At 45.2% G+C, this 15462-nt stretch overlaps 1 protein-coding gene across 1 annotated transcript; it reads left to right on the forward strand.

Moving 5' to 3' along the window:
• The first annotated feature begins 5933 nt into the window (after window positions 1-5933).
• On the forward strand, window positions 5934-12296 carry RFX5 (regulatory factor X5). The gene is made up of 10 exons (XM_052637263.1): window positions 5934-5987; window positions 6844-6972; window positions 7224-7257; window positions 7678-7760; window positions 8202-8321; window positions 8516-8635; window positions 8777-8858; window positions 9158-9359; window positions 9585-9685; window positions 9839-12296. The coding sequence occupies exons 2-10, from the start codon at window positions 6857-6859 to the stop codon at window positions 10826-10828; spliced, it is 1848 nt and encodes a 615-aa protein (XP_052493223.1). The 5' UTR covers window positions 5934-5987; window positions 6844-6856; the 3' UTR covers window positions 10829-12296.
• The last annotated feature ends 3166 nt before the right edge of the window (window positions 12297-15462 follow it).

Below are 15462 nucleotides of genomic sequence, written 5' to 3' on the forward strand. Positions count from 1 at the left end.
TGGCAAGGTTCTGGAATACCACGTGGAACCAGAACTGTTATTGTGCCCATATTTGAAAAATATAATCTTCCCTATGTAGGGATAATTTTTTTCAGTTAACAAAACTAATAAGGGAAAACTTTCAGCATTAGACATCAAAACACACTGCTGCTGTTGTTGTTTAGTCACTGAGTCAATTCTGACTCTTTTTCAACCCCATGGACTATATAGCCCGCCAGGTTCCTCTGCCCATGGGATTTTTCCAGGCAAGAATACTAAAGTGGGTTGCCATTTCCTTCTCCAGGGGAGGGGGCTTCCCTGGTGGCTCAGACAGTAAAGAATCTGCCTGCAATGCAGGAGAGCCAGGTTAGATCCCTGGGTCAGAAAGATCCCCTGGATGAGAACCCAGGATTCCCTCATTCTTGCATCTCTTCATTCCCACTCCAGCATTCTTGCCTGGAGAATTCCACAGACAGAGGACACTCATGGGCTACCGTCCGTGGAGTCACACAAAAAGTCAGACACAACTCAGCAACATTTTCACTTTCTCCAGGGGATCCTCCCAATCCTGGAATGAAACCCAGGGATGAAACACATTACCTGCATTGGCAGGTGAATTCTTTACCACTGAGTTACCCAAACATACTATATAATTACATTAATTAAAATAGAGTGTTATGGATAGACTATTAGTCAAATAAAATCAACAGAAGAGAAAAAGGCCCAGAAATAGGCCCAACTATAAAAGGGAACTTAGCATAGGATAAAAGAATAACATTATAAAAGGAAATCACTATAATAAGAAGGAAATGATAAATATTTTGAAATGACTGGCCATCCATTTGGGAAACAAATGAATTAAATTAGGTCCTATGGAAGACATTATTGATTGATTGGCTGCAGAACAATTATTCCCAAACCTTTTTCCCTTGCATACCAGAGGTAACTTATATCCTTAACTTTATGATAATGATACTATTACTTTTCATTTATTTTTTTACCAGATATATAAATCCATAAATAATACATTATTCAGTTTTGCCTGCCATTAAATAGCTATTCATTGCATTGTACTGTATATTTCCTTTTGCGTTCTTTCACTGTTTCTAAAATTCATCCATGTGGACATGTGTAGCCATGGCTCATTCATTTATACTGCTCTCTGACATTCCATCATATGAATGTACTACAATTTATTATTCCACTGCAGGTGGGCATTTGGGTTGTTTCCAGTTTTGCTAATGCAATCAATGGGACTATAAACCTTACTCCTCTGTCTTTAGGGCATATCTGTAGGGGTAGGATTGCAGAATCATAAGATATTAACACATTCGACATTACCAAGTAATACAAAATAGTTATACAAAAACACATGATTTCTCAAAATAGTTATACCAAGTTATACTTTTCACCAGCAGTAGATGAGAGCTCCTGTTGATCCACAGCCATGTCAAATCTCAATATTGCTAGACTTTTAAATTTTTGCCAGTTTATTAGTGAGTGTGAAATGATATCTTCATGTGGTTTTACTTTATATTTTCTTGATTACTATAGAGAATGAATAACTGTCCATATTTATGAGCCATTTCTGCTTCTTTTATAGAATTCCTGTTCATTTTCTCTGCCCTTTACTCTATTTGGTGGTTCATCTTTTTATTTGTAGGAGGTCTTTATAAATTCCAGATAACAATCCTTTTCAGTTATGTCTTGAAAACATCTTCTCCAAGTTTGTAGCTTGACTTTGCATTCTTTTTATAGTAGTTTTAAAAATAAATTTGTTTTTAATATTAATGTATCTAAATTGATCTGTATTTTCCTTTACGGTTTACATTCTTATGTTTGTTTAAGAAATTCCCTCCTAGGACTTCCCTGGTAACCCAGTGGCTGGGACTCTGAGCTCTCAATGTGGGGGGGCCCAGGTTTGATCCCTGGTGGGGGAACTAGAGCCCAGAAGCCACAACTGTTAGGGGAAGCACACTGATTGAAACCGCCCACCCTGGCCAGGCACCATAGTAACTATTTGCATGAGCTGTTTTACGACAGGAGGTCCTGGTAAGGAACAGGGAACTAATAAGCCTCCACCAACCAGAAGAGTTCCGGAAAGGTCAAAAGGAGACACCACATGTCCCGCCACCTCCCAGAATCCTTCTCTCTAGCATCCATCTTGGCTGAACAAGGCATGCACCACCAGGAAGGACTCTGAGTCAGAATGATTGGCTAAAGACAACCCAGAAACTAATCCCATCACCATAAAACCCGAGGCTGCGAGCCACGCGGCAGAGCAGTTCTCCTGGATTCCCTTACCCTACTGCTCTCCACCCGGGTGCCCTTTCCCAATAAAATTTCTTGCTTTGTCAGCACATGTGTCTCCTCGGACAATTCATTTCCAAGTGTTAGACAAGAGCCCAGTTTCGGGCCCTGGAAGGGGTCCCCCTTCCTGCAACACAACTAGAGATTCTGCATGCCAAAACTAAAAAAAGATCACATGCAAGGGAGATTGGAGATTGCATGTGCCATACCCAAACACATAAGTAAAAGTAAATATTAAAGAAAAAAGAAATTCCTTCCCAGTTTTAGTAAGCAATGTATAACAGTGCCTAAGAGCAAATTCTGAATCCAGACAGCCCAGTTCAGATCCTAGGTCCATCACTTACTGTGTAATCTTGGGCAAAGTATTAATCTCTCATTACCTCAGTCTCCTCATCTGTAAAATAGGAATAATCATTGTATCTATCTGATAGAGTTGCTATGAGATTAAAAATGTAACATATATGAGGCCCTAGAACAACCCTCAGCACATATTAATGTTAATAAATATTTGCTGTTATTATAATGATGCTTATCAGACAATTTTTATTGTTACTTCTCAGGGCAAGGACCATCATACTGTTACCAAGTCCAATCTCACTCTGCTCGCTGCACAATAGACCAATGAATCCAAGAGACAAGGCTAGCGCCTCAAAATCACCATCTTATTGGGGTCTGGATGCCAGGTTGGTTTATAGATTAGAGAGAAAGAAGCAATGAGGAACTGAAGTCAAAAGGCAGAATAGAGACGGAGATGCAGTGGGGAAATAAAATGAAAGGGTCTTCAGTCTTGCAAAACATCTTCAAGGGAATGTCCAGCCTTCAGAGGGGTGTGTTAGTCTCTTCTATTCACAGGTGGGCAGGGACAAACTAAACAAAGGCACTTTTAGTTTACAGTCAAGCAGAGGGGCAGGGTCCTCCAGGCAAGCCATTGAGTATAATTATAATAATAAAAGCAAGTCAAAGAAACAGTTTTCAACATGGAGTCAGAATTGGCTTCCTTCCTGCAACAATACCTTATTATACCTTATTCAGCTTTGTATCCTCAGCTCTTAGGCAGAAATTTGGCATAAATATTTAGTTGCCTGTTTTCCCCATCTCTAGCCTTCCCACCTCCCAACCCAACCTGGCCTTTCTACAGTGCTGTCAAAATAATTTCCCTTTCACAGCTATGATACTTTTCCTCCCTTTGCTAAAGCTTCTGATTATTCTCTGCCACCTTCAAATTCCTAAGCCAGGGCTTCTGTGGTGGTTCAGTGATATAGAATCCAGCTGCCAATGCAGGAGACACAGGTTCAATCCCTGATCTACGTGCCTCAGAGCAACTAAGTTTGTGCACTAGAACTACTGAGCCTGTGCTCTCGAGCCTGGGAACCTCAGCTACTGAGCCCACATGCCCTAGAGCCCCTGCTCAGCAACAAGAGAAGCCTCAGCAATGAGAAGCCCACACAGCAACAAAGACCCAGTGCAGCCAAAAATAAATAAATAAGATTACTTTTTCAAAAAAAGAATGAAAATCGTAAGCCAGTATAATTAATCCCAAATTCTTTTTCCATTTAAAGTGCTTTACATTCCACTTTGTATCAAACAGTGGTGTTTGGGGTATCTTTCCATCAGTCTATACCCATATTTGTACATGAGCACCTGAAGATCTGTATAAATGCAATCTAGGGCAGTATTCAAGAGAATGGCCTCGGAAGGCAGAGGGACTGACTTTGGATCCTGATTCCAGCACTTACTACAATGTAACTCTGGACAAGTCCCTTCACCTCTCCAAGTCTGCTTCCTTGCGTGTAAAACGGAGGCAACAATAGTTCCTACTTCAAAATAAGGTATTTAACGTTTGGTCTGGTATCTGGCACGCAATAAACAAATAAATTTTAGCTGTTGCTAGAAAACCTTCTAGGCAGTATATTTGTATTTCTAGGCAGTATATTTGTATTTCCCCAACTCCACAATCCCCTGGGTTTGTTCCCCCAGGACCCACCAAAGCTGGTAGTAGGGAAATGCAGGCTGCAAAGGGCGATGATCACAAAATCAGGCTTCCCAGACGGCTCAGTGGTAAAGAATTTGCCTGCCAATGCAGGAGACCCCAGAGACATGGGTTCTGTCCCTGGGTTGGGACGATCCCATGGAGAAGGGAATGGCAACCAACTCCAGTATTCTTGCCTGGAAAAATCCCTGGACAGAGGAGACTGGTGGGCTACTGTCCAGGGGGTCACAAAGAGTCAAAATGACTGAGCTGCATGAACACATGAGGAGGCAACACTGCTCTCCTCTTTACAAAAAACACAATGATGATGAGACTGGAGAACTGCAGGTCAGGACTACAAACATAGTTTTGGGTGTAATGTATCTGCTGCGCAAAACAGAAAACTGTGCATCCATTCAAAGGGTGGTTAACCTTGAGTCCTTGAGCTCTTAAATTAGATGCACCACTTGGCCTGTACCTGTGTTTTCATGGCAGAAGCTTCATTGTTTTCATGGCAGAAGCTTCATTGTTTTCATTAGGCTCATGACCTTAAAAAGCCTTAACCAAAAGGGAGAGGGACGCTTGACCGTTCAGTACAATGTTCTCTGAAACGAAAAAGTCCAGGTGGGAATTCAGCACCCCTTGGGGATTCAGTCAAAATTCCATTGTTCACTGACTGCAGAACTGCTGCTGCTGGCTGCTGCTTCAGTCGTGTCCGACTCTGTGCGACCCCATAGACGGCAGCCCACCAGGCTCCGCCGTCCCTGGGATTCTGCAGGCAAGAACACTGGAGTGGGTTGCCATTTCCTTCTCCAATGCATGAAAGTGAAAAGTGAAAGTGAAGTCGCTCAGTCCGACTGTTCGCGACCCCATGGACTGCAGCCCACCAGGCTCCTCCGTCCATGGTATTTTCCAGGCAAGAGTACTGGAGTGGGGTGCCATTGTCAGTCAAAATTCCATTGTTCACTGACTGCAGAACTAAGGGGATGCAAAAGCAGCAGCGACTCTTTGGAAGGAAGGTACTTGCGGGAAACTAGGAAGACTAAGGGCACTTTAGCTTTATGTGGTACAGCTGCTGAGGTTAAGAGGCCTGCATCAACTGAGGAATGTGAGCTTGTGCTTGCGGGTTTCTTCAGAGTGTCTGCAAGCACGTGTTGGGTGGTGGGGATTAGGGGGAATAGTTCAACTTGTTTTTCATCGAAAGCTGGTACTGTGAGTTTCCAGCGACTTCCATCACTACTACCTATAATTTTCTAGCTATTTTATCATCCATTGAATCTTTTCTTCCAGTAGCTCTGACTCCCGAAGGCAAAACTGAAACACGGAAGGAGAAAGCAAAGAAAGCTTCAAAAGGAGGAGAGCGTCCGGTCTTTCGTCCTGCGGTCCCTTTAAGAGAAGAACCTCTTGGGACCGGCAGTCCCAACCGACCCCAGTTTTAACCGAAACCTAACCCGGACTTCCCCCTCTTGACTCAAATAAGACCAACTTTGGATTTTCCCTCCCCTATTGACCAATCAGATTCTGTTACCAGGCAGATTTTAGCGGCCGCCGGTGCGAGCCCGGCGCCTTCTGTCTCCGGGTGGCAGCAACGACCAATCGTAGAGCAGGCTGTCCGAGTATCTAGGCAGATTGGGGCCGTTCCAGCCATTCAGAAAAAAGGAAATAAAGCAACGCACGAGCCCGCTGGGCCAGGATCGTGGGGCTGGGCTGGAGTGAAGGTGGCTACGAGGTAGTTTCTCTTTCTCCCTTACCTTTATTGTTGCTTGTTTGGGAAGGTGACTGTTCAAAGGTAGGGAGGGGGCAATATGAGTTGGGAGGAGAGCAGACAAGATTCTGGCTGTATTTTCAACTGCTTCTTCACCCATGTGCACGTGCCCCGAATCTAGGACCCCTTTCCCGCAACCGGGTTTTCTACGCCCAGCACAGGAGTTCCGCTACCCTGAACCCCCTACTTTGCAGCAACGCGGGATTGAGTGGAGGGGGAAGGGAGGGAGTGGGGGCGCGCGTCGGGAGGGGAGGTGAGGGCGATGACGTAGGGGCCGGCGACGTGGGGAGGGGGAGCTGCGGGGGAAGCCGTGGCGAGATTAAGTAATGAGAAGTTGGGCCCAGTTTTTTCCAAGCCTGGAAGGGCAGAAAATGTTCGTATCCTTTCTGACCTCCCAGGCAAATTCAGTGGTGAGGAGTCTATTAGAGAATTAGACAACTTTATCTTGTGGTGGTTGTTGAGGGAAAGGAGGGCAGTATGGGGTCAGAGGCAGAAATGAAAATGTTTCTCTAACGTGGATTTCCAATCCCCCGTATCTCTTCCTTTACAGTTTTCCACATTTAGGAGACTGCAGAAAGGTGGGGCAGATAGAATGGAGATGGTAAAGATCTCTTTGGGTATATATGGGCCTGGAGAAGTAATGGAATAATTTCTAATTTTTGGAGAAGGCAAATTATAGAAAAAGACCACTGGGGAAATTCGGAGGCTTTCTTTCTGTTTTTCTGTCTTTCTGGGTAGAGAGGTGAGGAGTGCCCTGGGACTTCCAGCGGGGAAGGGAAATCTTGTTAAATCTTCTTGTCCTGTCTTCTCTCAACTCTAGCCCTCATGCCAGGATGGCAGAAGATGAACCTGATGCGAAGAGCCCAAAGACTGGGGGAAGGACTTCCTCAGGCAGTGCTGAGGCAGGGGAACCGACCACCCTTCTTCAGAGGCTCCGAGGTACCATTTCGTAAGTACTCATCACCATCTCTAAACCTTGTTTCAGACCTGGGTATAGATCCCTATAGCCCTTCTCTTCCTCTGTATTAGATGACCTGCACCTCCTCAAGCGAGTGCATCTGACCAGGGGAGATTTTCATCATGGTAGCAGTTCTTGAGCACCTGCTAGGCTTTTCAGGCCCCTTCCTCTCCCTGGCAGTCATCCACAGGGATGGGGAGAAATCTTTTGTATGACCTCCAGCTTTTTCCTCTTCTCTACAGCAAGGCCGTGCAGAACAAAGTAGAGGGGATCCTGGTGAGTATTTTGGGGAAGAAGGCAAGAGAGATGGCATTGGTGGGGGGGATGAAGATGGTACGGATATGGGTTAGAAAGGTTTATGCAAGGGAGTCAGTGCTGTCTACCCTGTCAGAAGATAAATGGCTTTACAACTTGTTATCGCTTTGACCTTGAGCATCTCACTTCATCTCTGTGACCTCTTGTGGAGAAGCCCAGTAGGAATCAGAGCTGATCCCCGCCACTCCCCTTCTCACCTTGGTAATCCTTAAGGGCTCCTCAGGGCATGTTGAGCACCTAGCCTCAAATCAATTCTAAGGTCCTTTGTCAGCCTGACACTCACTCACTAAGCTAGACTGTTTAGTAAGGATCAGAGGATCCTACCTTGGGTATTTCTTGACCTTATAATTTTTCCTGCCTCTCTGTTCCTCCTTACCTCAGCAAGATGTACAGAAATTCTCAGACAATGACAAGTTGTATCTCTACCTTCAGCTCCCCTCGGGGCCCAGTACTGGAGACAAAAGGTAGGTTTGGTGCTGGAATTTTAGATATCAGAGGTGCTTATTTTTAAAGAAAGGGTCCCTAGGGGTGGTCCCTGGTGGTCTAAGTGGTTAAGACTTCACTTTCCAATGCAGGGGGTGCGGTTTCAATCCCTGGTTGGGGAGCTAAGATCCCACATGACTCCCGACCAAAACGTAAACACCAGGAGCAGTATTGTAACAAATTCAATAAAAACTTTAAGAAAAAAGAAAGGCTCCCTTAAAAAGGGCTTGGTGAATAGGATAAGTCATAACAGCTCTCCTTAGTTGGGAATAAAAGTTGCTGTTCTGCCTTGGTTTACCAGGGAAAGGTGAATTCTGGATGCACTGATTCAGTCCAGCCCTACTGAGTGATAATCTGGATGGATGGAACCAGGGCAACTGTTGGGATGTTAGTAATATTTGTCTCTCTTATTTCTCTTGCAGCTCAGAGCCAAGTACACTCAGCAATGAGGAGTACATGTATGCTTACAGGTGGATCCGCAACCACCTAGAAGAGCATACCGACACCTGCCTGCCAAAACAAAGTGTTTATGATGCCTATCGGTGGGTGGATGGGAGGGGGTAGATGGGGTCTGGGAAGGTGGGCCTAGGACTATCCCCTCCTCCCTGGAGAGGCCCCTGCCTTTATGGAGCCTAACTTCAAGGGTTTCCCAACCTTGATTCCCAGGGACCCTCTGAACCCACCCACAAACCTCCTGCTCTGAGTATTCTTCCCACTCTGTCCCTGCCTCATTCAGGAAGTACTGCGAGAGCCTTGCGTGTTGCCGCCCGCTCAGCACAGCCAACTTTGGCAAAATCATCAGAGAGATCTTCCCTGACATCAAGGCCCGAAGGCTTGGTGGCCGGGGCCAGTCCAAGTATCCTTGACTGGAGAGGGTGGGCTGGAGGACCTGGGGAAAGAAACTTAGGATGAGGATGTGAAGAGCTGGAAGTGGAAACAGCCCAACCTTCCTACTTGGGCACCTCCAGTGTGTTGGTTACCCCTTAACTTATGTCAGATATTGCTACAGTGGCATACGAAGGAAGACCTTGGTATCTATGCCGCCCTTGCCCGGACTTGACCTAAAGGGCTCTGAGAGTGTAAGTAACAACCCTCCGACTACACTCTTCTCCCCAGGGTAGATGGCAGAAGACTTCGGGAGATGTTTTGAGGCCTGACACAGCCTAGGTCGTTTGGCACAGTTTCTCAGTCTATAGGATATGCCCTTCTGCCTACGCTATGGCTGAGGCAGAGGAGGAAGAGAATTTGGGGGTTTCTGGGATGGGATGATAGAAGCTACTGCCATCCCTAGTCTGGTCTTAGGGTCAACACTGGTGCCTGAGAGGGGCGGAAGGGCCCTTGTTCACAGTGTGATTGGGCGTGTCCTTCCCCTGTTTAGCCAGAAATGGGCCCAGAAGTAACCCCAGCACCTCGGGATGAGCTGGTGGAAGCAGCCTGTGCCTTGACCTGTGACTGGGCTGAACGAATCCTGAAACGGTCCTTCAGTTCCATCGTTGAGGTTGCCCGCTTCCTGCTACAGCAGCATCTCATCTCTGCCCGATCTGCACATGCCCATGTTCTCAAAGCTATGGGACTCGCTGGTGGGTGGACGCTGTATTATGTTCTGAGAAACCTTCAGCCACTTTCACCCTTAAAGGCTCTCCCACAGATGAGGAGAGAGACACCTTCTGTTCCTAGAGACCCTTCCCAGACATGCCTTAGCCCACCTCTTTCCCCTGCCTCTCTACCAGTCAGTTAATCAGAATCACCTCCCTCCTCCATTTTGTTCCTTCCTCACCTTTTTTCCTTTTCTGGCACTTCCGCAGAAGAGGACGAACATGCCCCTCGGGAACGGTCATCTAAATCCAAGAATGGGGTAGAGAACCTGGAGGGCGGTTCTCATAAGAGACCAGAGAGACAGGCCCAGGTGAGGAAGCTGATGCCCTTGACCTTACTCCCCTGGGCTGGAGGTATAGTATACCCTTCGCCCAGTGGGTTCAGTACTTTTTCACGTCCTGTTCCTATATTCCCTCCATTGTCCAGTCTTCCCACTTACTATGTTCTTCTCTTTACTTTTTAGCCTCCTAAAGAGCTAGACCCCCGGGCTGGGGCTGGCCCCTCTGCACGTGGAGAGCGAAAGAAGAGTGTAGTGGAGAGCCCGGCACCAGTAGCCAATAACCCGCAGGTTAATGCCCTAGTGGCGCGGCTGCCTCTGCTCCTCCCCCGAGCCCCTCGCTCACTTATTCCGCCAATCCGAGTCTCTCCACCCATCCTGGCCCCCAAACTTTCTTCAGGCACTCTGAAAATGGCTGCACTGCCTCTGCCCAGTAGGGCTGGGGGACCCCAAGCAGCTGTTCCCATCATTAACATGATCTTACCAACGGTTCCTGCTTTGCCTGGACCTGGACCTGGGCCTGGGCAAGCTCCCCCTGGGGGACTCACTCAGCCAAGGGGTGCAGAGAACAGGGAAGTGGGCATAGGTGGTGACCCGGGACCCCATGACAAAGGTGTCAAGAGGACAGCTGAAGTGCCTGTGAGCGAAGCCAGTGGGCAGGACCCACCAGCTAAAGCCACAAAGCAGGATCTAGACGATACAGGAAGTGATGCCAAAAGAAAACGGGGGCGCCCTCGAAAAAAATCAGGTGGAAGTAGGGAAAGGAATTCTACCCCCGACAAGTCAGCAGCTGCTGTGGACTCGGCCCAGTCCTCAAGGTTACCACGGGAGTCATGGGCCTCTGGAGGGGAGAGCAACTCAGCTGGAGGGTCAGGGGGGCCAGGGCCAGTGGGAGAGGCTGAGAGGGGGGTGCTTGCCCAGGGTCAGGAGGATGGTGCTGTTTCCAAAGGAGGAAGGGGCCCCAGTTCCCGTCATGCCAAAGAAGCAGAAGATAAAATTCCTCCTGTCACCCCCAAAGTGAGCGTCATCAGGGGCAGTAGAAGCCAAAAGGAGGCTCTTCATTTGGTCAGGGGAGAAGCAGACACCTCCGCACAGGGTAATAAAGACTTAAAGGGGCATGTGCTTCCGAGCTCCATTCCCCATGAGCGAAAAGACCCCAAAGCAGCACCCCCATGATAGGTATGTGGGAAGGAGTGTTTATAGCCCTATGTTAACTCTACCTGGCTGCCTAGAAGAGGCCCTTCTTTGCACTTGCTTCTCACTTGGCTCTTCATTCTCTTCTGTATAGACAGCTGAGGCACCCTGTCTTACACAGTGCCTGATTTTTGCCTCTCACCTGATTTTTGCTCAGTCCCCTTCGCTTTAGAGTCACGAATCTATAGTGACCCCTCTCCTGGATCCCTGCACTATCTTGTTCGAATATAGGGATGAAATACGATGAATGCCTAGGCTTGGAGTCTTTTGGTTTTAAGTCATAGAAAACCTAACTCAGACTGGCTTAAAAACAAAGATTTATTCGCTCATGTGACTGGCAAGCCCAGAGGTAGGGCCAGCTCCAGGTAAAGCTGATCCAGTGACTCTGTAAGTCTCTAAATACCTGATTGCTTTTCCCCCACCACTCTACCTTCTGTAGGATCATCTTAAGCCTGGTCCATCTCGTGGCTGCCACCACTCCTGGGATTCCATGTTTCCTCTCTCATGTCCAGCCAGAAAGAGAGGGCATCTTTGTGCCAGGAATCCTAGCAATAGCCCTAAGATTCACTTCGGTGAGATCAGCCTGGGTCACATCCCTAGCCAGTCACTGTGGACAGGAGATTGGTATAATAAATGCTAATTTGCTTATTCACTCTACATCATGGCCTGTACCTTTTGGAAAAAAAGGCAGGATCAGCCTCCTTAGAATCACATAGATTCCTCAGTGGGGACTGGGAGTGGGGAGTTCCCGGGGAGTCACCTGACACCTGGCCACTGCTATGAAGTAGGTGTGGTTTTAGCTTGCTAGGCTGAGACCAGTTATCTTCCTTCCTTTTTTTTCCAAATAGTCTTGAATTTTCCTTACAGCAGCTGTAAACCTCTTTCGTCTTCTTCTGGTCTCAAGGAATGAGAGGAAACGCTTTCTCATTTGGAGACTAGCTCTTTAGTCTCATCTGGATAACAATCCCCCTTTTTCTTCCACCTCCATCCTGACTTTTAGTTTTCTCCTCATTCCCAATGCTCCACTCTACTGCCTCTTTGACCAAGTAGAGTGAGATCTACTCCCTAGTCATTTCATTAAATTCACTCTGTATCCACCAGGTGTCAGTCTCTTGTCATGTAAGTGTCAGGATTTAGCCCGTCTGGGACTGTGGGTTTAGGCTGTGTGTATGGAAGGAGGTAACTTGCCTATCAGGGAGCACCAGTAGGAAAGGAATCCAGGTATATATTTGGGAAAAGCAGTAAACCAACCAACATTATTAATTAAGGACCTACTTTATCTTCTGCATAGGGTAGCTTCCATCAGGGATTCTCCGTTTTCTTTCAGGAAGCCTTCATTCATCTGTTCATTTATGTCCACCATTGCAGATTTTTAAAAATTATATGTAATGTTTGATATCTATAAAGAATATATTTAACGTGAATAAGTTATGAAGCATAATAAATGACCCATCACCCAATTTGTACATTAAAACATTAGAAATACTACTGAATTTCTTGTGTTCTTCCCCTAGCCTAAGCTCCTGGCTCTCCCTAGAGGTCACCACTATCTTCAATTTTGTGTTTATTAACTACCTGCAATATATACATACATATATATATATATCTCCTTTCCATTTATGTATATACCCTTTAAAAATGGTTTTGCTTTTTAGCTTTACAAAATTTTATCCTCTAATACTCCCCTGTGGTTTGCTTTTTTTCCCCCACATAACATTATTTCTAAGATTCATCCATGTTGTAGATAGCTATTATTCGCTTATTTTTATCTATATAATATTTCAAGTGCATAAACCACAATTTATCCATCCGTCAGTGGACATTTGGGTTGTTGCCTGTTTTTTGCGGTTATAAATAATGCTGCTACTAACATTCTTGTACAGGTTAGTGCCTTTGTTTTTAGTAAGCTTTCTAAGGCTTCTGAGATGGTTCCTTTGGTCTGTACACCCTCTGAGTTGGAAACTGTTTCCTCTTGTCTCATTCTCTAAAAATGTTTATATTAGATTGAAATGAACCATCCTTTGATCATTTGATAAAACTTACTTGGTAAGCCATCTGAGCCTGGCATTTCTTTGTGGGAAACATCTTAACGATTAATTCAATTTCTTTAATAATTATAGGCTATTTGGGCTTTCTATTTCTTCTTGAGTCAATTTAGGTAAAGTGTTTTTCTAGAGTTTTGTGCATTTTACATCATTTTTTAAAAATGAAATTCCTTCCATGTTCTTTTTCACCTTTGCTCCCTGGGTGGTCTTGTCCTCCTTTGCATTTCTGCTGTTTACTTGTGCCTTCTTTTTTTCCCCTTTGACCAACTACACCAGAAATTTGTTTTACTTGTTTGATTTAGCTGCCACTCTGAGCTTTGTTGATCCTCTCCCTTAAATATTTGTTTTCTACTTCATTAATTATGGATGTTATCTGTGGTATTTCCTTCTGCTTTCTTTAATTTTATGTTCTTTTACGTTGACTCTTTGCGACCCCATGAACTATACGGTCCATGGAATTCTCTAGGCCAGAATGCTGGAGTGAGTAGCCTTTCCCTTCTCCAGGGGATCTTCCCAACCCAGGGATCAAACTCAGGTCCCTTGCATTGCAGGTGGATTCTTTACCAGCTGAGCCACAAGGGAAGCCCAAGAATACTGGAGTGGGTAGCCTATCCCTTCTCCAGGGTATCTTCCCGACCCAGGGAATGAACCAGGGTCTCCTATATTGCAGGCAGATTCTTTACCAACTGAGCTATAAAGGAAGCCACAAATATTTGTTTTCTACTTCACTAATTATGGATGTTATCTGTGATGTTTCCTTGTGCTTTCTTTATGTTCTTTTACATCTTAATTTTTATCTAATTAATTTTCAAGCTGTCTTTTTTTCTATTACAAGTTTTCAAGGACCCACTTCCCTGTATTCTCCACATTTTTCTGTTTAAAAATATTTATTACCTAGTTCTAAGAATATTTAAATTACCTTTATGACTTTTTTGATTCGTGATTTAGAAGTTTTCTAAATTTCCAAAATCTAGATATTTAAATTTTTATCTTTTTGATACTAATTTTCAGTTGGATCATTTATGCTCAGGAAATGTGGTCTCTGTGATAGCAGTTCCTTGAAGTTTGTCAGGATTGTTATATTCTGGGGCTTCCCAGGTGGCTCAGTAGTAAAGAATCTGCCTGCCAAAGCAGGAGATGCAGGTTTGATCCCTGGGTTAGGAAGATCTCCTGGTGAAGAAAATGGCAACCCACTCCAGTATTCTTGCTTGGAAATTCCCATGGACAGAGGAGTCTGGCAGGCTACAGTCCATGGGTTCACAAAGAGTCAGACTCAACTTAGTAACGAACAACAGCAATTTTATATTCTGTAACTTACATTGGATGTCTACCCGTTTTGTTGTTTTCCGCTGATTTTCCCATAGCAGCTTGTTCTCTGGTATATTTTGTATTTTTGGATTTTGAGCTCCTATTTTGTTAAACTTAATCTAAGGAAATCCAGTGGACCTAAATTGGGGGTACTTTTGTTCAGAGAGAATTTGCACTTGTTTCTGCCAGGTGACAAAGGGTGCTCCTTACCTGGGGCTGTGTTAACCCTTCAGGAGTCCTGATTTAACTCAGGAGTCCCAGATTTTCTCCCCTGCTTTGGCTGGGCCCGGGGTTTAGCCTCTGCTCATGATACTGATGCTAGCATTTGTCCCCAGAGCAAACCTGCTTCTCCTGCTGCATGTTACTCATTCTGCATAAGTGTTCAGCTCAATGTTATTTTTCCCCCATCCTTTAGTGATCTCTTCTACTTTCTGATGAGCATGACAAACATGTTTACTCTAATTTATCCAGGATCCAGTGGTATTCTGGTGAGAGAGCCCTTTCTCTCCTCCATGCTTCCAGAAGTAGAAGTCCGTTACTGTAGTTTTGGCATTTTCCTTCTTGTTAAGAGCTCGGCACTTGTTGGAAGCTAGCTGACTTAGCACTGTCCTTAAGTCAGTAATGATCACAGCACAGTGTGAGTTATGTTAGCAGTAAGCACAGAGAGCGGTGGGAGCCCAGAGAAGTAGACAGGGATCAGAAATGACTTCCTAGTAGAGGTGAGGAGGACAAGGACAACTCATAAAGCAAGGACAGAACAACAGAAGACATGATACAAAGAACTGAATCATGATACCCACTCTGCTGCCTAAGAGCTGTAAATTCAAAGAGATTGAGTAATTTGGGAAGGCTCATGGAAAAGGTAGCCTTGAGTTAAGCCTTTAAGTAGAGCTTAAGTAGATAAAAAGAAGAGGAAGTCATTCCAGGAAAAGCAGGAGTTTGGGGATGTGGGATGTGAGTAAAGACATGGCAGTCTAACCCAGTAAAAAGACCTGTTCGGCAGAAAGGTTCTGTATGAACAAGAGAGAGAAATCAACTGGAAGAAGAACGCACAACAGTTGAATGAATGGGTAAAAGTTATCCAGTGATGGAATTGAAAGTAATCAATTGATTGAATGAATGAAAGGTATGAAGTTTGCATTAGAGGATGGAGGAGCTGAAGTCAAAAAGAACTCCCCAGACAGCTGTTGCCATTATCTATGTGGGAGGAAATGAGGGACTGGACCAGGTTGCTAACAAGTTGGAGGTGATAGGCATATGGAA

The sequence above is a fragment of the Budorcas taxicolor genome, chromosome 3 (genome assembly GCF_023091745.1).
Source record: "Budorcas taxicolor isolate Tak-1 chromosome 3, Takin1.1, whole genome shotgun sequence".
Taxonomy (NCBI): domain Eukaryota; kingdom Metazoa; phylum Chordata; class Mammalia; order Artiodactyla; family Bovidae; genus Budorcas; species Budorcas taxicolor.

What these genes read in the sequence shown, in the direction of transcription:
- RFX5 (XM_052637263.1), top strand. Translation starts at nt 6,857, where the DNA reads ATGGCAGAAGATGAACCTGATGCGAAGAGCCCAAAGACTGGGGGAAGG. An exon ending in ACAAAGTAGAGGGGATCCTG is followed by an intron (nt 7,258 to 7,677) that starts GTGAGTATTTTG and finishes TCCTTACCTCAG; the next exon opens with CAAGATGTACAGAAATTCTC. An exon ending in GGTGGCCGGGGCCAGTCCAA is followed by an intron (nt 8,636 to 8,776) that starts GTATCCTTGACT and finishes AACTTATGTCAG; the next exon opens with ATATTGCTACAGTGGCATAC.